We start from the raw sequence: 22,468 nt of genomic DNA, 5'->3' as shown, positions 1-22,468 counted from the left end.
ATCTTGATCCCAATCAGACAAATGTCTGCATGCTGCAATAAATTCAAAATCCAAAGATTTAGTATTGCCTGGAGAACATTAAAGGTGAATTTTTCATGGGAATTGTAGCTAAAGGCACTTACTTTTTAAAAAAGATTACTTCAATCGTTTTTTTCATAGAATCCCTACAGTGCAGAAGGAGGCCATTCAGCCCATTGAATCCACACTGAAACTACGAAGAGCATCCCACACAACCCCAACCTTATTCCCCATAAACCCCACATTTACCATGGCTAACCCACCTAAGCCTGCACATCCCTGGACACTATAGGGCAATTTAGCATGGCTAATCCTCCTAACCTGCACATCCTTGGACAGTGGGAGGAGACAGGAGCACCCAGAAAAAGCCCATGCAGATATGGGGAGAACGTGCAAACTTCACACAGACAATCACCCAAGGCCGGAATCGAACTCTGTTGTTGTGGCTGTGTTTGCCGAGCTGGGAATTTGTGTTGCAGACGTTTCGTCCCCTGTCTAGGTGACATCCTCAGTGCTTGGGAGCCTCCTGTTACGCGCTTCTGTGATCTTTCCTCCGCCATTTGTAGTGGTTTGAATCTGCTGCTTCCGGTTGTCAGTTCCAGCTGTCCGTTGCAGTGGCCGGTATATTGGATCCAGGTCGATTGCAATGGACAGCTGGAACTGACAACCGGAAGCGGCAGATTCAAACCACTATAAATGCCAGAGGAAACATCACAGAAGCGCTTCACAGGAGGCTCCCAAGCACTGAGGATGTCACCTACACAGGGGACGAAACATCTGCAACACAAATTCCCAGCTCGGCGAACAGAACCACAACAATGAGCACCCGAGCTACAAATCTTCTCCCAAACTTTGAAATCGAACTCTGTCCTCATGCTGTGCGGCAGCAGTGCTAACCACTGAGCCACTGTGCTACCCAAAGGAACCCAAGCCAGGTCCAGCCAGTGAGGTCCAGATCCCATGAAGGAATTAAACAAAAACATTGGATTTTCTGAGTGTGTTGCAGGAAATGGGACCAAAGTGTGCTTAATTCTCCTGGAAACTTTGTATGTGATCAGCCTGCTTTTCAGAATTACATGGCATTCCTCATCCATGGTTGTTAAGTAATAAAATAGTTTGAAATTGTGAAGTCTGGAATATCTTAGACTGTCCCACATGAACCTTGCCATGCAGTGTATGTGATAAGTTCCTTATAAATAAAAACATAAGAACTAGGAGCAGGTTGTTGAGACCCTCAAACCTGCTCCACTTAAAGCAATTGTGGCTGATCTCCTAGTGTCAGCCTCAGCTCCACCTTTCTGCCTGCTACAGTAACCCTTCAATCCATTACTAATTACAGTGACTATTCTGCCCATCTCTTCCTTAAACATACACAATATTGTGGAGTGTCCACTATATTCTGCTGTAGTGAACTCCACAGATTCACGATTCCTTGGAATAATTGCTGTGAGGAGGAATGTTGTGATGTTGTTGCTCATGGCCAACCTGTTTCAAAGAATCTACCAAGAGCATAGAATCATTAAGGTTTACAGCTCAGAAAAAGGCCCTTGGGCCATCAAGTCTGTTGCCATCTAACTATTCTAATCCCATTTTCCAGCACTTGGCACATAGCCTTGTGCACTTGTGATGCCAAAACATACATTGAAATACTTCTTCAATGTTTTGAGGGTATTTACCTGTCCCATCCTTACAGGCAGTGAGTTCCAGATTCTGACCAACATCTAGGTGAAGATGTTTTTCCTCATCCCCCGAAAAAAAACTGCACGGAGTCTAGTATCCTACCAAATGACCCTTTATTTACATGTGCACAGTACATGGGCTCTGACCAGCTAGCTCAGAGCCAGTCCCTAGAATGAGAAGACCCCCGAGATTCCTGTTTATATCTGTCAGCCAGGGCTCCCTGATTGACCCAGGTTAACAGGCCCATTCAGGGAACTCATAGTCAACGAGATCCACCTGGCCAGCCTCATTCCAATCAGGACATCCTCTGTATCCTCTGCCCTTTTCCTTAAATGCATGCCCCCCCCCCCCCCCCCCCCCCCCCCCCCCACAATCATCAATCTTTCCATGAAGGGGAAAAGTTTCTCCCTGTCTACCCTATCTATACCCATCATAATTTTATATTTCCACTGTAAATATGAAAGGCTCAGTGACAGTGTGGAATATTTCATCATCTTTGGGTTCACAACATTTATGATACTTTAGAGTCAAATCTTCATGTAAAAGTTTGTACATGAGGAGGACATAGTTTTATAACAGCCTTCAGCTTAATCCCATATGCTGCCCTTGATTGCTAAATGTTGCCTTGTATGGACCCCATAAGTACTGCATACGGATTCATCATCTTGTGCCTATTTCACTGGTTATGTAGCTGCCTCGGATTTATGAAAATCTGGCAAATAGGCTGAATTAAGGGATTATTTCTAATACCATTAGACTCTACAGATGTAGTGGTTCTATTATTGAACTAAAGGCCCAGAGACCTGGAGTATTAATCGTAGGAGCATACATGTTAGGAGCAGGAGTACTTTGTACATCAAGCCTTCTGTACCACTTAATACAATCATGGCCATTTTGATCAATCTCCATTCCTGCTTCCCTCCAATAAACTTTCATTTCCTTGGCTTATCAAGAATCCATTTAACTCCGCCTTCAAAGTAATCAAAAACTCTGCTTCCATTTCCTTTTGAAGAATCAAATAGTATTGACAATGAAATAAATCCCTCCCAAGACACTTTGAAAATTTGAATTTGGTTTTAAAAGCTTTTAAATAGAAAGCTGATGGCATTTTTACAAAAAAAAGACATAGCGATTAAAAGGTTGTCAGACTGTTGTAGAAACACAAAGAGTAAATATGTTACTGCTGCATGTTGGAGCCCCTTTGAGAACCTAATCCTACACCAAAGTGACTAATGCTTCACTTCTTTTCCAAGTGCCAAGGAAGGTTTTGGTGGTTCTGTTTGCCTGGAGCACTGATTTAATGGAACTCCGTTGGAACCCAATGTTTCAAAGTCTTTCAAAGCTCCCAGTACAAAACATCAGTTTCCCACATTATTCCAACAGACTTTGGAACAGATTAGTGCATTTACAGTTTAGAAAATGATGCTCATTTGTTCAAGGTCTTTACTTTGTGTTGTCACTGGGAGAGTGACACTCGTCAGTATTGTCAAAATCACTAACACTAAATTGAAGGTTTGGTTATTGTGTATGTTTTGAAGACAACTATTGCAGGATAAAATGAGTTGATTACTTGCTCACTTGGATAAATTGTGCCTCTGAATTGTACTTTATGTTGCAGGAAATTGATGGAAAGGCGTTGCTTTTGTTACGGAGTGATATGGTGATGAAATATATGGGACTGAAGCTGGGGCCAGCCTTGAAGATTTGCTACCACATTGACAGACTGAAACAGGGCAAGTTCTGATTTTGAACTCATCGTATCGGAACGTGCTTGGAAACTACCAATCTCCAGAAGGAGCCACTCCCCGCCCCCTACTGAAAGGAGCACATTAATGGGGATTTACTCACTTCTGGCTTAGCATTCAAATGCTCTGTGTCTTTCAGCAAAACAGTGATACCAGCGGAACAGGATTTTTCAGTGCTTGATGACAGGAAAAACTTTGGACTTACAGATTTTCTATGTAAAGGCTGCAGCTTACAATGAAATGTAGCCGCTCTGAATTTTCAGTATTGGATAGGGGAGGTCTCTATCCAGGTGACATGGAACATTTTAGGAAAATGCTCTCAATATTGCTGTTGTGTAGCAGTTGTATTTCATTTTACAAGATCCTTTCAGTTATGCATTACTTATTCCTCCTTACAGTGCAACCGGCTGTGTGTTGTACAAGCATTTCACTGTGATTGGCATCTGCTAATGACCAAGAATCACTTTATGCTATTTGGTCGCGTCTCTCATGCATTTTAAGTGCTGGAAGGAGTTAGTGAGACTCAAAAGCAGTGATGAAGCGATGCCTTTTATTTTTCTTCAGTTTGCTCCAAACAGAGAAGAAAATTTTAAAAGTAAGTTAAAGGAATTTTTTATATTCTATAAATCAAGCTTCTAAACTAAGACTCTGAGGAGAAAAATAGGGAAGGTGTTGTTATTCCTTTAATGACAAAAAGAGTCAGTATTCTTTTTGTAGCAAGAATCTAATTACTGTACTGCAACACTATGTACAGTCCCTTTTTCTTTTGCTAATACACGCTGTATTTTATTGTTTCTTCATTTTTGTGACCAACTCTGAAGTTTTGTACAAAATATTATTTAGCAGAATTGAACATGTGGCATTTGTGGTTTCTACATTTTTGCATATTGCAAATGTCCAATTAATACTGCAAACTAAGTCGATCCAAGCAAATCCATTAATTTAAATGGCCTCTTTTTTTTTGAAAGGAAAATGTATGCTTTGCCAATACTTCACAGTCATCCACTCTCCTCCCACCCTACCCCAAAACCCTCCTGAAGACAGTTGCTAGGAAACAGTTTCAATGGGTGCTGGTCACTCTCTGCCAATTGTGAAGTTGGCAGATAGTTAAACTTTTGGGGATGTTACACTGAAGCTCAACCATGCCTTCGCCCACATGCCCTCTCCAGGAGGAGATGCCAGTTAATAATCGAGAATTGGTACTCTGACTTTTCTTCAACCTCCAAGCCCAAAGCACCAAAAGCTCATTGTAAAATAGAGATGACCATCTGAGCTGAGATTGGTTTAGCCTGTGCAGACTGGATTATTGGGCAAAACAGGCTTTACTGTTGATTTAATTACGTGACTGTTCTGATATTGTGCAGTTTGTACCCCGAGGGAAAGATCAGGAATGCTTGGAAATGATCATATTGTTAGGACTGAAGTAAAAGGAAAACGCTGCCAATGCTGGAAATCTGAAATTAAATCAGAAATTGCTGGAGAAACTCAGCAGGTCTGGCAGCATCTGTGGAGAGAAAGCAGAGTTAATGTTTCGAGTTCAAGTTTTGAATTCAAAATTGCAGACGAGCCTAAAGACTCATGGTATTTGAAATGTTGGTTCTACTTCTCGCTCTACAGATGCTGCCAGACCTGCTGAGTTTCTCTGCTATTTTCTGCTTTTATTACTAATCATACTAGTTCCTCCATTTTAAGTCATACAAGATGAGTTGGACCAGTATATCTCATTTACCAATTTTATAGGTTTTTCTCTCTGGGACAGGAACAGGCCATTCAGCCCACCTGGGTCAGTGTCTTACAGTTCACTAGAGTCTAACAAGTCTCTACCCATCCTGCCTTATTGTAACTCATCATTCTATCCTCTGTTGCTTTCTCCCTCATGTGTTTATCCAGCTTCCCCCTAAACACATCTATGCTATTTGCCTCAATTTCTCCATGGCCTGGATTTAATGCTCCCTTCTAGCTGTTGGGTTTGAAGGCAGAGTAGGGACTTAGGGGCAAGTTAAGAGGTTACAGGCACTGGATACTGCAAAGGCTATGGGCTCTGACAACATTCTGGCAATGGTATTGAAGACTTGTGCTTCAAAACTTGCCGCACCTCCACCCAACTGTTCCTGCACAGCTACACCATCTACTGACAATGTGGAAAATTTCCCAGGGGTATTTTGTAAAAGCAGGACAAATTCAACCTGGCCAATTACCATCAATCTTCCTTTGATCATTAATAAAGTTATGTCATCAATAGTGCTATCAAGCAGCACTTACTTACCTGCTGACCAATGCCAAGGTCACTCAGCTCCTGACCTCATTATAGCCTTTGTTCAAACTAGAACGAAAGAGCTGAATACCAGAGGGGAGGTGAGATAGCAGCCCTGACACCAAGGCCTCAGTTGATTAGATTAGATTCCCTTCGGCCCAACCAGTCCGCACTGACCTTCCGAAGACTAACCCACCCAGACCCCAGGAGCCCTAGAAAAACTGGAATCACTGGACATCAAGGAGCAAACTCTCCGCAAGCTGGAGTCATGTCTGACACATAGCTTCCTATTGTTTGTGGTTGTTGGAGGTCAGTCATCTCAGTTTCAGCACAACTCTGCAAGATTCCTCAAGGAAGTGTCCTCAGCCCAACAATCTTCAGCTGCTTCATCAATGACGCTCCGTCCATCATAATATCAGAACTTGAGATGTTTGCTGATGATTGCGCTATGTTCAGCACCATTAGTGATTCCTAACAATATCCAGGCTTGGCTTATAAGTGGCAAGTTACTTCCATGCCGCATGCATGCCAAGTGATTGAGAAGAGAGAATCTAACCATCATTATTTGACATTCAATGGTGAATGTCAGTGAATCCTAACAATATCAACATCTTGGAGGTGACCATTGGCCAGAAACTGCACTGGACTAGCCATATAAATACAGTGGCTTCAAGGGCAGGTCAGAGGCTGGGAATCCTGCAGGAAGTACCTCACCTCCTAACTCCCCAAGAGCACTCTACTACATATAAGGCAGGAATGTAATCGAATACTTCCCGTTTGCCTGGTTAAAAGCAGTTCCTCTCAACACTCAAGAAGTTTGACACCATCCAGGACAAAGCAGCCCCTTTGATTGGCACCATATCCATAAATATCCACTCCATCCACCACTGACGCTTACAACAATTCATTTATGTCATCTACAAGATGGACTGCAGAAATTCATCAAGGCCTCTGACACAGTGCTTTCCAAACCCATGAGCACTTCCAGCTAGAAGGACAAGGGCAGCAGATATACGGGAACACCACCCCTTGCAAGTTCCCCTACAAGATACTCACCATCCTGACTTGGAAATATAAGTCGCTCCTTCACTGTCGCTGGGTCAGTACCCTGGCTTTTTACCACACACATGCAGTGGTTCAAGGAGGTAGCTCACCACCATCTTCTGAACAGCAACTAGGAATAGGCAATAAATGCTGGCCCAGACAGTGACACCCAACATCCTATGGATGAACTATAAAAATAAAAACTATTTTACCACTAGTGGGGGATGAGGCATGTCACCCACCCACAGGGCAATTAAGGTCCTTATGTGGTCAGCTAAAACCCACTTATTAGATTAGGTTAGATTACTTACAGTGTGGAAACAGGCCCTTCGGCCCAACAAGTCCACACTGACCCGCCGAAGCGCAACCGACCCATACCCCTACATTTACCCCTTACCTAACACTACGGGCAATTTAGCTTGGCCAATTCACCTGACCCGCACATCTTTGGACTGGGGGAGGAAACCGGAGCACCCGGAGGAAACCCACGCAGACACAGGGAGAATGTGCAAACTCCACACAGTCAGTCGCCTGAGTCGGGAATTGAACCCACGTCTCAGGCACTGTGAGGCAGCAGTGCTAGCCACTGTGTCACCGTGCTGCCCAAATGGGGCCCATCCTGTCACTGACCAATAGTAAAAGAGGCTTCTGCCAAGCAACCCTGCACTATTGACTGGGATTAACTGACCACAGTTCTTTAAGGACGGGAAGATTCTGAAAGTTCTGGCATTCTGCTTGGCCGTGCAGTTTGCCAAACCCTGTCTGGCAGACTGGGTCTCTCCTTAAAATGCCCACAAACTCCACCCCTTTGGAGGATCTCCCCTACTCAGGAGTCCCTGGCTAGGTTCCTCTTCATCACAACCTCTACCCACAATGGTTTCTCCAATATGGGCCCCACCATTCCCACTTTCTACCTCTCGTGGAGGTCAATCAACTGGACCCCCAACAAGACCCCTCTATTGGAGGCAGGTCCTCCTGTGGCTAACATCACCTTTCACCTTAAGGAACAGCTAACCTGCCACTTCCTTCCTCAAAACTAACTCTTAGGAAAGTCTTGAGTGGATTGGGGGAGGTTGTGGGATCGTGTTGAACCAGTTCCTTTTGACTACGTGTCCCAGCGATTAATTCCCAGAGGAGAACAAAGAGCGTGTTTTTAAATCATCAATTTAATAACCTGAACACCATTCAGAATGGGAAACGGTTGTTTATGTTCTAGTTTGTTGTTTAAATGTGTTCATCGAGAAATAGAACAAGGGCTCATGATGTGTTAAGCAGGTTGAGCTGCTGAACTGTTTAGCTGCTATCCCACCCACCCTTACAAAACAAAGTCCCTCTAGAAACATCCACTCCCTCCACCACCAACTCTCAGTAGCAGTAATATACATCATCTACAAGGTGGAGAGAGCTGCAATTAACAAAATAAGTTCTCTTGCAGCAGTAGGTCAAAAGTTTGGAATAATATATTAAAGCTGAAAATGTGTTGCTGGTTAAAGCACAGCAGGTTAGGCAGCATCCAAGGAACAGGAAATTCGACGTTTCGGGCCAGAGCCCTTCATCAGGCTCTGGCCCGAAACGTCGAATTTCCTGTTCCTTGGATGCTGCCTAACCTGCTGTGCTTTAACCAGCAACACATTTTCAGCTCTGATCTCCAGCATCTGCAGACCTCACTTTTTACACAATAATATATTAAATTCTGATCAATGAATAGCCACCACCTTTGAGTAAATTTAAGAAAAAAATTAATTTATACTGTATGTGATCTTCAATACGGTTTTTGCCTCCAATCACTCATCATGTATAAAACATGAGTTTGGCTGTTTACAAGATTATCCATGGTTAGCTTATCCATCTTCTTTGTCCCTCCTCCCTCATTTTATTCCCATCTTGCAAAGTAACCCATCAAAGAACTGAAACTAATTAAATTTGGTGTTTTATTTTACAAGAGACAGTTCAGTGTCAGAATTCTCTCTGGAAGAGATTTTGAATCTGATAGCTGGACTGTCTGGTGGAGGCAGTATTGGGGACAAATAGTTCAGGAAGCCTTGCATGGTGATTAAACTCCATACACAGCATCGGTGGGCTAACTGGTCAATTTCTTGTCCTATTTTTAAGGCCATTTGTTGTAGAAATTATTCCTATTCAGGCTGTACTCAGTGGAAAGTATTACTACAGATGATGCTATTCATTGGAAAAAGTGAGGACTGCAGATGCTGGAGATCAGAGCTGAAAAATGTGTTGCTGGAAAAGCGCAGCAGGTCAGGCAGCATCCAAGGAGAAGGAGAGTCGACATTTCTCCTTCTCCTTGGATGCTGCCTGACCTGCTGCGCTTTTCCAGCAACACATTTTCAAATGCTATTCATTGACCAATTACCATACAAGTAGCTGACGAACTTCACACTTTAGACAGAGCCTTGATTCTCTCCATCCATGTGGTGTACATGTGGGTGAATTTCCCAGTGAACTGTTAACATCTCAAAAACCTATAACATCCTTTTCATGACTCCCAATCAATGCCAATTGAGATCAAATGTCACCTCAGGAAATGGTTAGCTCAAGAATGTCCAGATAATGCAATGTTATGTGACCAAAAATATTGTCATAGCAATGAGATGACCTTCTTTTAAAATTCATTCATGGGATGTGGATATCACTGGCTGGGCAAATAGAAGAAGGTACAGTCCCTAAAACAATCCTCCTTAAATTTGGACTTAAGTGCATAACATAATGAAAGTATTAACACCAGTGTTAAATTCTTTTTTTAAAACTGAATGACAAAATGTTTTGGTTTTAGCACACTAGTATACACCGGGGTAAAGTTAATCTCAATGATTATCCCAAGTTTGTGGATACGGTCGTAGCGCCTGACTCACTATTGCAGGTTTGATCTGTACCAAAGTGTGTTTCTTTTTGTTACAATGTGATACAAGAACAACCAGGAGGATGGAAGAGATGTTTTGCCTTGATTGCCAATCAGAGAGATTTCTTTCTGACTAATTCTGACCTGTAATAGCCAACAAAAAGCTGTGAAAAGACTGAATCTTATTGCTGCTGCGGTTTTGTGATAGTATCATTGTCTACCATATATGATAAACTGTTCAGAAAGCCTCTCAGTATTAATTATTCATGAAGATCAGTCTAGGCAATGAGACCTATTCCTGGATACTTTTAAAACCAGATGCCTGGGATAAAATAATAAGCTATTGACTGCATACAACTGAGGTTCATTAGGACAGGATGATTGTGAATCTTGTTGTTTGTACAGTTTGCCAAACATTGTCTGCGGTAGTACACTAACCCAGGAGCAAAGTATCACATTCTCTCAGTCTTGCAGCAGCTCCCCCCCAGTATGTAGCACTCCAATCAGGCATGGCTACCAATGTGATGCACTTGGTTTAACAAAGATGTCAGTTGTACATTGATTATCAGTACATGACTTTGGTCATTAAATAAACCAATAATTTATTGTAAAACCTGCAGTTGACATTCGTCCATATTCTCATTTGCTCCAGACGCGGTATATGATTACTGGGTGATTATTGATTCTTGCAGGTAAGCATATTTCCTCAATGATCAACTGTGTGAAGCAAAGGCTAGTGAGCAGGACGACGATCACAAGTCAGTCAGTTACTGTCTTTGCCTAATGTACTTTCCTACATGGAATGCTAGGTATTAGGCACTGTGTCCCTGAAAAGGTTACTTCTAACTGACCTCAGTTTTACAGATCATGGCAAATGGTTTGGTGCCAATACCTCCAGTGTGGTCATCAACCATCTCTGTACAAACCAAGGAGTGAATCTGCCATTTCCCTGCCTTTGTGACATAATCCATCATTGCACTCAGACATAGTTTACACCTCTGGAGGTGTTTCTGATCTCTTGTCCAATGACCTTTATCCGCTCACTTGGTCTAGGTGATGGGACTCTTTATAGATTGAAGAAAGCCTAATTGTTTTACTAGGAAGAAGTTGCAAGGTATTCATTTTTACAGACAATGGTGAAGGCAGCCAGTGATGCCAGTTGTTATGACCAGGTGAATCAGCACAGCTCTTTACAACCTCATTGGTTGGTCACACAAATGTCTAAAATTCTTGTCAAGCACAAGGCTACAACTCTCCCCAGTTTTGATTTGGAGGAGCCAGTGTTGGACTGGGTGGGCAAAGTTAAAAATCAGAGTTGAGAATGTGGTGCTGGAAAAGCACAGCAGGTCAGGCAGCATCCGAGGAGCAGGAGAACTAATTGGGGACAGGTAAAAATCCAGACAACACCAGGTTATAGTCCAACAGGTTCATCAGGTAGATATGAAGGAACAGTGCTCCAAAAGCTAGTGCTTCCAAATAAACTTGTTGGACTATAACCTGGTGTTGTGTGATTTTTAACTCTCCCCAATTAGTTAACTCATTCAGCAAAATGAGCTGATTACAAGGTGTGAAAGAGCAATTTAATGCAATATTAAGTCCACAGTGTGAGGGCAAGGTTCTGGCATGGATAGACAATTAGCAGAAGGCAGACAGTAGGGATAAAGTGGTCTTTTTCAGGGTGCCAATTGGTGATCAGTGGAGATCTGCACATGTCCCTGTTGAGATGACAACTATTCACATTATACATTAATGATCTGAATGAATGAACTGAGGGCATTGTTGCTAAGTTTGCAGATGACACAAAGAGAGGTGGAGGAGCAGTTAGTGCTGACAAAGTGCGGAGGCTGCAGAAGGACTTGCACAGGCTAGAAGAGTGGGCAAAGAACTGGCAAATGGAATACAATGTGGGAAAGCAAGGTTTGCCCTTTGATCGGAAGAATACAGGCACTATTTTCTAAATGGGGAGAAGCTTTGGAAATCTGAAGCACCAAGGAACTTGTGAACCCTAGTTCAGAATTCTTTTAAGGTGAATATACAAGTTCAGTTGTCAGTTAGTAAGGTAAATGCAATGTTAACATTCATTCCAAGAGGGCTAGAATGCAAGAGCAGGGATGTGATGCTGAGGCTGTATAAGGCCGTGATTAGATCGCATTTAGAATATTCTGCTCAGTTTTGGGCCCCATAGCTAAGAAAGGTTGTGGTAGTGTTGGAAGGGGAACAGAGGAATTTTACAAGAATGATCTTGGGAATAAAGGGCTTGTCAAAGGAATCGTGGTTGAGGAGGGGTGTTTAGAAGGATGATGGGAGTTCTGATTAGTGAGAGTGGAAATGCAGATGTTTCCACTAATGGGCGAGACTAGGATCAGAGTGCACAGCCTTAAGGTGAAATGAGGAATTTCTTCAACCAGAGGGTGTTGGATCTATGGAACTCATTGCCACAGAGGGCTGTGGAGACCAAGTCATTGATTTATTATTATATCAGAGGTAGGTAAGTTCTTGATTACTAAGGGGATCAAGGGTTCCAGGACAAAGGCAGGAGAATGAAGTTCAGAAATGTAGCTTGTTCAGTGCGGGTGATTTCTTTCATCCCCATTCTATGAAACCTGTGTAGATTGGAACAGGGGTAGTGACTGGGTTGAGTGGTCTCAGTGTCTCAGACTTTCTTTGTTTACCATGTGTCCGTTTCATGACGTAGGCCAGTCAATGGCTAGGTGATTGCAGTTATTTAAAGTCATTTTTTCCCTTTTTAATTTTCTAAAAAATTCATGTGGGTGTCACCAGCTGGCCAGCATTTATTGCCCATCTCTCGTTACTCCTTGAGAAGCTGGTGGGTGGCGATCTGCCCTCTTGAACCGCTGCAGTCCATTTGGTGTGAGTTGACCTATAATGCCCTTAGGAAGGGAATTCCGGGATTCTGATCCAGCGACAGTGAAGGAACGGCGATATATTTCCAAGCCAGAATGGTGAGTGACCTTGGAGGGGAACTTGAAGGTGGTGTTGTTTCCATATGCAGTATCTGCTGTTTAAATGTATTTCAGTCCATGGAATTGCCAGGTATTAAAATTAGATGCTGAAATTTGGAAATAAATAGTTCATCATTTATCACTGTCATGCCGCTGCTGACAGACTCTGGGTGTTTTTCCTGTTCTTGGACTAAGTCCAAAAGCAGAAGATTTTTTTGAGGAGATACTTGTGGCCTATTGTGTCAGAAATCCTGCTGGATCGTCTGTCAGTCTGGGTACTGATTGGCTGATGGTGCCTTTATCATTGCAATTAAAATCCCAGAGCAGTATGATCCTTCCAGCTGGAGTGAGCAGCCAGTCAGAAGTCAGCACCTCCCGAATTTGACAGCACTCTGACAGTGTCCAATTTGCTCATTTTAATTCATAGTTGAAAAAAAATCAGAAGATGTGGTCTCTTACATACCTTGAAAAGGAAATGACAGGCTGTTTGTAAATTAATTTCATTACAAGGTAGATGGCATGTAGACAACACAACAGGAAATAAACATCCATCCATCTTCCTTCATCTTCTGTACAGGACTTAAACAATTTCTTGTCATCTTAATCTTAAATTCTTAACTTGTTCAATAATTTTTCACATTCTGGACAATTTATCTGCTCTGGTGCTATTTTCCAATTTTACATATGGCTATAGATTCTTTGTAAAATGTGCTGTGACATTAAGGAAATCCATCAAATCCTGATGGTGTTAAAATCTTCTGTCAGCTCTGTGCACTCAGTCTCTGACTCCAATTAAAAAAAACATTGATCTTGGAAAAATAAGAACTCAACATCTGTATCCAAATTTTCATTTGAAACAGTAAAAAAAAGGTTTTATTTGGTTCTATAGTGAATTCTTCTACGTCAGTGTCAAGTGGGAGTGAGTTAATTTAGCTCCCAGGTCAATGCTTTTGGATTGAATTCATTGAGTTCTTTCTGTGATTCTAACATAAATAAATACTCCAGCATTTCTGCTTCAATAAAATCATCCTCGAGGATGAAACATTTTCCCTCACTGCTGCTTTCAGGCTCGTTTCCCAACTTTAGTTTCAGTTGCTGTTCTGCCACAAGTTTCTCCATTAATGTCTACTTTCTCAGATTGAAAGAGAACTCCAGTTGATTATTGTGGCTGACCAATGTTTGTGTTAAATGGCAATATAACTACCTCCAATGATATATTTGCTTAAATAAGGGGATTCAAACCTAATCACAGTATTCCAGACATGGCCTACCTCCTCAAAATATTTCAAGAAAGTAGTTTTGGTTGTTTGGTATATGGCGGATATTCCAGGAGGGACGCAGTTGGTCAAACTACGTAGTTTTAAACAAAACAATTTATTTACAAGATTACCGAATGAAACACAAACAAAAAAGAACAGAATGCTGAATAACTCAACCTATCAGAAAACCCAAGTTAATGATGCTGTTCCAAATATTTGCAACAATCCCCATAAACATCCCTTGGCACAAAAGGTAAAATCAAACCCTGGGTCTTACAGGAGTGATGTCAGAGAGAGAGAGGAGGATCAGCATAGACCTGCTTCTTTGGGTCCAACAGCTTTTACAACTGCTTGACTGCTTTCAGTGAATAGTCAGACCAAACGCTGAGCTGGGAGAACTGGCCACTCTCCCTTTCATTGTACAAGTGTTTTTTAAAAACTTAAAAGCCTTTTGCCAGAGGCAGTATCTGTTAGCTATAATCAAATTGGCCCTGAAACCCTCCAACCCTAGACATTTCAGAACCTGTGCTTTTATGACCTCCTGAGAAAAGAACCAACGACAACCACAACCTTGTTAAAGGAGCAGCATCTGCACACCTTCCCCCTTTAAAAAAAATGAACCATTAATATCCAAAGATGGCTTCAGTTCAAAACCCCTTAATCCTAAACTGTTAGTACTCTACAATACCGATATACATTACATTGACTATAAACATGCAAACATGCACAACTATATTCTGTTTCAGTATGTTTTACTCCTGCCACTGAACGTCTCCGTTTCTCAACAGTACATCGGCAATCACTTTTTCTCATCCTGTCACATGCACAATTTTCAAATTAAATGGATGTAAAAACAAGCTCCATCTAAACAGTCTGGCATTTTTGTCCTTAAATTCCTCCACAAACTTCAATGGGCTATGATCAGTGCATCAGATACATTACTGATAACATAAACATTGAAATGTTGTAACACCAACACCAAGTTAAAATCTCCTTCTCAACTGTTGAATATCTCTGCTGATGAATGTCCAGTTTCCTGGAGAAATATCCAATAGTTTATCTATCTTCTCATCATCTTCTGGCAAGAGCACAGCACCGACACTCTCATCACTCGCATCGATAGCCACCTTGAATGGCTTTGTGTCATTAGGTGAGACTAATACTAAGGCAGTGGTTAACACAGCTTTCAGACCATCAAATGCCTTCTGATAGCCCACTGTCCACTGGAACCTCTTACCTGCCTTCAGCAATTCAATGAGTGGATCAACCACACAGCTAAAATTCGGTATGAATTTTTGATAAAAATCCACTCAAACGTAGTCCTGTTCTTTCTGTCAGTGGTATGGAAAACGCCCCAATTACCTTTGTTTTTGCATTCCATGGAGCCATTTGTCTGTATCCAATAATATGGCCTAAGAAGATGACTTGGGCTTTGACAAATTAACTTTAAGCCAGGTTTACCACCAAGCCTGCCTTCCATTGAACAAGTCCAATAAATGTAGCAATTGTTTCTTCCTAGAGTAACTAAAAATCACCAGGTCATCTATATATATGACATAATTGGGTCATCCAGAAATGACCTTATTAGTTAGTCTCTGAAATTGGCAGTCACATTTTTCACACCAAATGGCATGATTTTAAACTGATACAGTCCATTTTGCATGACAAAAGCCAAAATTGTCTTCACTCTTTTGGACAAAGGTACCTCCAGTATTCTCTGAGCAAGTCCAACTTAGAAATATAAGTTGCTTGTCCCATCTTTTCAACACAGTCCTCAAACTGTAGAATCAGATATGCATCAGTCTTTGTAACTGCATTGACTTTACAATAGTCCACACATAACCGCTGGGTACCAGCTGGTTTTGGCACCATTACTGTGGTTGAGTCTAGTCACAGTAACTCACTTCAATTACATCATCTTGGAGCATGCGTTCAATCTCCTATTGAATCTGTGCCAACTCTAGAGGGCTATGCCTTTAAAGATGTTGCTTAATGAAAACAGCATCCCCTATGTCCACATGATGCATAATTAGGTTAGTACTTCCCAACTCATTTCCACATATCTCCCCATGTGACAGTAATAACTCTTTCAGGTCATTTCAATTTTCCTCTGGAAGGTAACTCAAAGATTTATCCCAATTTTTGACAACTTCCACATTGTCCAATTTAATTTGGGGAATGACCAATTCAGAATCCTTTGAACTTAGTTCTTCACTCTGTCATAACCAATAACACAGTCTCATTCAGCTTCCTTTCCCTGTCAAAATACCTTTTGAATATATTCACATGACACACTCTGTGAGATTTCTTTCTGTCTGGAGTCCTTATCAAATAGTTCACTTCACTCAATTTCCTTTTGACTTGATAAGGTCCACTAAACATTGCCTAGCCAACTTCCCTGCTCTATCTAATCATTCCCAAACATTTGACACATAGTTCAAATATGTGATCTCTGAATTCTGACTTACCGATTTCTCCTTAATCAATTTTAGTGGTACTCTTACTTCAAGCCCAAAAACTAGCTCAAATGGATTGAATTTGGTTGATTCATTTGGTGCATCTCTGATCGCAGAAAGCACAAATGGAATTCACTTATCCCTAACATCTGGATAGTCCTGAATATAAGCCCTCAACATGGTCTTTAATGTCTGATGCCACTTTCTAGCGCTTTCTGTGACTCTGCATGGTACACTGTAGATTTGAACTGTTTTATTCCTAACTTGTTCATAACTTCCTGAAATAATTTTGATGTAAAGTTTGATCCTTGATCTGATTGTATCTCTGTCCATATAGAGTCATAGAGATGGACAGCATGGAAACAGACCCTTTAGTTCAACTCAGCCATGCTGACCAGATATCCCAACCCAATCTAGTCCCACATGCCAGCACCTGGCCCATATCCCGCAAAAGCCTTCCTATTCATATATCCATTCAGATACCTTTTAAATGTTATAATTGTACCAGCCTCCACCACTTCACCTGGCAACCTATTCCATACACATACTATCCTCTGCATGAAAAGGTTGCCCCTTGTGTCTCTTTTATATCTTTCTCCTCTCACCCTAAACCTATGCCCTCTAGTTCTGGACTCCCTGACCCCAGGATAATGACCTTGTCTATTTACCCTATCCATGCCCCTCATGATTTTATAAACCTCAGGTCACCCCTCAGCCTCCAATCCTCCAAACCTGAAAACATCCTTGTAAATCTGTTCAGAACTCTTTCAAATTTCACAGCATCTTTCCGATAGGAAAGAGATGAGAATTGCATGCAATATTCCAAAAGTGGCCTAACCAATGTCTGTACAGCCTTAACATGGCCTCCCAACTCCTATATTCAGTGCTTGTACCAATAAAGGAAAGTGTACCAAATGCCTTCTTCACTATCTGATCTACCTGCAACTCTACATTCAGGGAGCTATGAACCTGCACTCCAAGGCCTCTTTGTTCAGCAACACTCCCTCGGGATCTTACTATTAATTGATGGTATCCTGTGAAACATTTGAGTAATTCCTCCACAACCCTTTTAGCTGTGATATTGTGTAATGGAATGGCCTCTGGAAATCTAGTGGACACATTTGTTATTGGTAACAAATACTGATTCCCACTTTTTGTTTGAAGTAGGGGTCCTACGCAATAATTAAGATTCTTGTAAAAAATTCCTCAAATGCAGGAATGGCTACTAAAGGTGCAGATTTTATTACTACCTATTGTTTTCTGATTACCTGACATGTATGATATGACTGGCAAAATTCAGCCACATCCATATACAGTCCAATCCAGGAAAACTGTTTTTGCATTTTAGCTTTTTCTCAGTCCTGAATGACCCCCTATTGGTAGCTCACGCACCACTGACAGCACCTCCTTTCTATAACCCACTGGCAATATGACTTGATGAACCTCTGCCCATTTCTCATTTGCCTGAATATGTGATGGCCTCCATTTCCTCATTAAGACATCACTTTTAAGATAGTAACATTCAAGGATACATTCTGATTTCTGTATATGTATTTTGATACAAACTTGATTTGAGTTTCTTGAAGAAGTAACAATGAAAATTGATGATGGCAGAGCAGTAGGCATTTGACAAGGTTCCCCATGGAAGACTGGTTAGCAAGGTTAGATTTCATGGAATACAGGGAGAACTAGCCATTTGGATACAGAACTGGCTCAAAGGCAGAAGACAGAGGGAAGTGGTGGAAGGTTGTTTTTCAGACTGGAGGCCTGTGACCAGTGGAGTGCCACAAGGATCGGTGCTGGGGCCCTCTACTTTTTGTCATTTACAAAAATGATTTGGATGTGAGCATAAGAGGTACAGTTAGTAAGTTTTCAGATGACACCAAAATTGGAGGTGCAGTGGACAGCGAAAAGGGTTACCTCAGATTACAACAGGATCTGGACCAGATGGGCCAATGGGCTGAGAAGTGGCAGATGGAGTTTAATTCAGATAAATGCAAGGTGCTGCATTTTGGGAAAGCAAATCTTAGTAGGACTTAAACACTTAATGGTAAGGTCCTCGGGAGTGTTGCTGAACAAAGAGACCTTGGAGTGCAGGTTCGTAGCTCCTTGAAAATGGAGTCGCAGGTAGATAGGATAGTGAAGAAGGCATTTGGTATGCTTTCCTTTATTGTTCAGAGTATAGAACATAGAACACAGAACAGTACAGCACTGAACAGGCCCTTCAGCCCACGATGTTGTGCCGACCACTGATCCTCATGTATGCACCCTTGAATTTCTGTGACCAAATGCATGTCCTGTAGTCTCTTAAATGTCCCCAATGACCTCGCTTCCACAACTGCTGCTGACAATGCATTCCATGCTCTCACAACTCTCTGTGTAAAGAACCTGCCTCTGACATCCCCTCTATACTTTCCTCCAACCAGCTTAAAACTATGACCCCTCGTGTTAGTCATTTCTGCCCTGGGAAATAGTCTCTGGCTATCGACTCTATCTATGCCTCTTATTACCTTGTATACCTCAATTAGGTCCCCTCTCCTCCTCCTTTTTTCCAATGAAAAAAGTCCGAGCTCAGTCAACCTCTCTTCATAAGATAAGCCCTCCAGTCCAGGCAGCATCCTGGTAAACCTCCTCTGAACCCTCTCCAAAGCATCCACATCTTTCCTATAATAGGGCGACCAGAACTGGACGCAGTATTCCAAGTGTGGTCTAACCAAAGTTTTATAGAGCTGCAACAAGATCTCATGACTCTTAAACTCAATCCCCCTGTTAAAGAAAGCCCAAACACCATATGCTTTCTTAACAACCCTGGCCACTTGGGTGGCCATTTTTAGAGATCTTTGTACCTGCACACCAAGATCCCTCTGTTCCTCCAAGAATCCTATCCTTAATCCTGTCCTCAGCTTTCAAATTCGACCTTCCAAAATGCATCACCTCACATTTATCCAGGTTGAACGCCATCTGCCACCTCTCAGCCCATCTCTGCATCCTGTCAATGTCCCGCTGCAGCCTACAACAGACGTCTATACTGTCAATGACACCTCCAACCTTTGTGTCGTCTGCAAACTTGCTGACCCATCCTTCAATCCCCTCATCCAAGTCATTAATAAAAATTACAAACAGTAGAGGCCCAAGGACAGAGCCCTGTGGAACACCACTCACCACAGACTTCCAAGCAGAATATTTTCCTTCTACTACCACTGTATTGAGTACAGGAGTTGGGAGGTCATGTAGCGGCTGTACAGGACATTGGTTAGACCACTTTTCTTCCAAAAAGGAAGAAAGATCCAAGGAGGAGGCATGGGTGGCCGTGGCTGATGTGGGAAGTTAAGAAACATATAAAGTTAAAGAGAAAAAGTATAACATAGCAAAGATAAGTGGGAAAACGGAGGACTGGGAAGCTTTTAAAAAACAACAGAGGATTACTAAGAATGAAATACGCAGAGAAAAAATGAAGTACGAAGGTAAACTGGCCAATAATATGAAGGAAGATAGTAAAAGTTTTTTTAGGTATGTGAAAGGCAAAAAAATGGTTAAGACTAAAATTGGGCCCTTGAAGACAGAAACAGGGGAACATATTACATGGAACAAAGAAATGGCAGAAGAATTGAATTGGTACTTCAGATCTGTGTTCACTGGGGAAGACACAAGCAATCTCCCTGAGGTAACAGTGGCTGAAGGACCTGAACTTAAGGGAATCTATATTTGCCAGGAATTGGTGTTGGAGAGACTGTTAGGTCTGAAGGTTGATAAGTCCCCGAGACCTGATGGTCTACATCCCAGGGTACTAAAGGAGGTGGCTCGAGGAATCATGGATGCATCGGTGATTATTTTCCAGAGTTCAATAGATTCGGAATCAGTTCCTGCAGATTGGAGGGTGGCTAATGTTGTACCACTTTTTAAGAAAGGTGAGAGAGAGAAAACAGGAAATTATAGACCAGTTAGTCTGACCTCAGCGGTGGGAAAGATGCTGAAGTCTATTATAAAGGATGAAATTACGACACATCTGGATAGTAGTAACAGGATAGGTCAGACTCAACATGGATTTATGAAGGGGAAATCATGCTTGACTAATCTTCTGGATTTTTTTGAGGATGTAACTCTGAAGATGGATGAGGGAGATCCAGTAGATGTAGTGTACCTGGACTTTCAGAAAGCCTTTGATAAAGTCCCACATAGGAGGTTAGTGAGCAAAATTAGGCGCATGGTATTGGGGGCAAAGTACTAACTTGGATTGAAAGTTGGTTGGCTGATAGGAAACAAAGAGTAGTGATAAACGGCTCCATTTCAGAATGGCAGGCAGTGACCAGTGGGGTACCGCAGGGATCAGTACTGGGACCGCAGCTTTTTACAATATATGTTAATGATATAGAAGATGGTATTAGTAATAACATTAGCAAATTTGCTGATGATACTAAGTTGGGTGGCAGGGTGAAATGTGATGAGGATGTTAGGAGATTACAGGGTGACCTGGACAAGTTAGGTGAGTTGTCAGAGGCATGGCAGATGCAGTTTAATGTGGATACATGTAGGGTTATCCATTTTAGTGGCAAGAACCAGAAGGCAGATTACTACCTAAATGGAATCAATTTAGGTAAAGGGGCAGTACAGAGAGATCTGGGTGTTCTTGTACACCAGTCAATGAAGGTAAGCATGCAGGTGCAGCAGGTAGTGAAGAAGGCTAATAGCATGCTGGCCTTCATAACAAGAGGGATTGAGTATAGAAGCAAAGAGGTTCTTCTGCAGCTGTACAGTGCCCTTCTGGTGCAGTTCTGGTCTCCAAATTTGAGGAAAGACATTCTGGCTATTGAGGGAGTGCAGCGTAGGTTCACGAGGTCAATTCCTGGAATGGCGGGATTACCTTACACTCAAAGACTGGAGTGACTGGGCTTGTATACCTTGAGTTTAGAAGATTGAGAGAGGATCTGATTGAGACATATAAGATTAATGAAGGATTGGACTCTGGAGGCAGGAAACATGTTTCCGCTGATGGGTGAGTCCCGAACCAGAGGACACATCTTAAAAATACGAGGTAGACCATTTAGGACAGAGATGAGGAGAAACTTCTTCACCCAGAGAGTGGTGGCTATGTGGAATGCTGTGCCCCAGAGGACGGTGGAGGCCCAGTCTCTGGATTCATTTAAGAAAGAGTTGGATAGAGCTCTCAAGGATTGTGGAATCGAGGGTTATGGAAATAAGGCAGGAACAGGATACTGATTAAGAATGATCAGCCATGATCATATTGAATGGTGGTGCAGGCTCGAAGGGCAGAATGGCCTACTCCTGCACCTATTGTCTATTGTTGGAATATTGCGTGCAATTCTGGTCTCCTTCCTACCGGAAAGATGTTGTGAAACTTGAAAGGATTCAGAAAAGATTTACAAGGATGTTGCCAGGGTTGGAGGATCTGACCTACAGGGAGAGGCTGAACAGGCCGGGCACTGTTTTCCCTGGACCGTCGGAGGCTGAGGAGTGACCTTATAGAGGTTTACAAAATTATGAGGGCATGGATGGGATATATAGGCAAAGTCTTTTCCCTGGGGTGGGGGAGTCCAGAACTAGAGGGCATAGGTTTATGATGAGAGGGGAAAGATATAAAAGAGGCTTAAGGGGGAAATTTTTCATGCAGAGGGTGGTATGTGTATAGAATGAGCTGCCAGAGGATGCGGTGGAGGCTGGTACAATTGCTTCATTTTAGAGGCATTTGGATGGTTATATGAATAGGAAGGGTTTGGAGGGATATGGGTCGCATGTTGGCAGGTGGGACTAGATTGGGTTGGGATATCTGGTTGGCATTGACAGGTTGGACCGAAGGGTCTGTTTCTGTGCTGTACATCTCTATGACTCTAAATGCTTTAAATTTTCATCTTTCTGCTGTAACTCATTTAATTTATCTGAGTTAAAGATGTCTGCTTTGTCATTTATCGGCTCCTGGTTTCTGTCAACCATCTGATCAAACAGGGTCTCTGCTAATTCCACTTTAACTTTCTTATCTGTACTCTTTGATCTCTCCTGTTTCAACTGGTGATTTTATGTTTTCATTACCACACAGTCAGGAAAAATCCGAGGATACGTGTCCTGCGATTAGTTCGGTTGCCTGAGTTTCCATTGGCTTTTCAACCTCAGTACGCAGCACTCCTACCTGTGAACCAGGTATCATTAGCAAGGCAAACTATTCATGGAGCTGAGAGT

The 22,468-nt window shown here is 42.1% G+C and overlaps 1 protein-coding gene across 6 annotated transcripts in view; it reads left to right on the top strand.

Moving 5' to 3' along the window:
- The window catches only part of LOC132830153 (polycomb protein SCMH1-like), a 208,865-nt gene extending 200,627 nt beyond the window's left edge, over positions 1-8,238 (top strand). For all 6 annotated transcript variants that reach the window (XM_060847682.1, XM_060847680.1, XM_060847681.1 and 3 more), the window contains one exon: positions 3,317-8,238. In XM_060847682.1, the coding sequence (XP_060703665.1) occupies positions 3,317-3,442 (126 nt within the window). In that variant the 3' untranslated portion in view covers positions 3,443-8,238. The remainder of the gene's footprint in view (positions 1-3,316) is intronic.
- Positions 8,239-22,468: the final 14,230 nt, after the last annotated feature.

Source organism: Hemiscyllium ocellatum, chromosome 30, assembly GCF_020745735.1.
Source record: "Hemiscyllium ocellatum isolate sHemOce1 chromosome 30, sHemOce1.pat.X.cur, whole genome shotgun sequence".
NCBI lineage: Eukaryota > Metazoa > Chordata > Chondrichthyes > Orectolobiformes > Hemiscylliidae > Hemiscyllium > Hemiscyllium ocellatum.
This window is presented reverse-complemented; position numbering and strand designations above follow the sequence as displayed.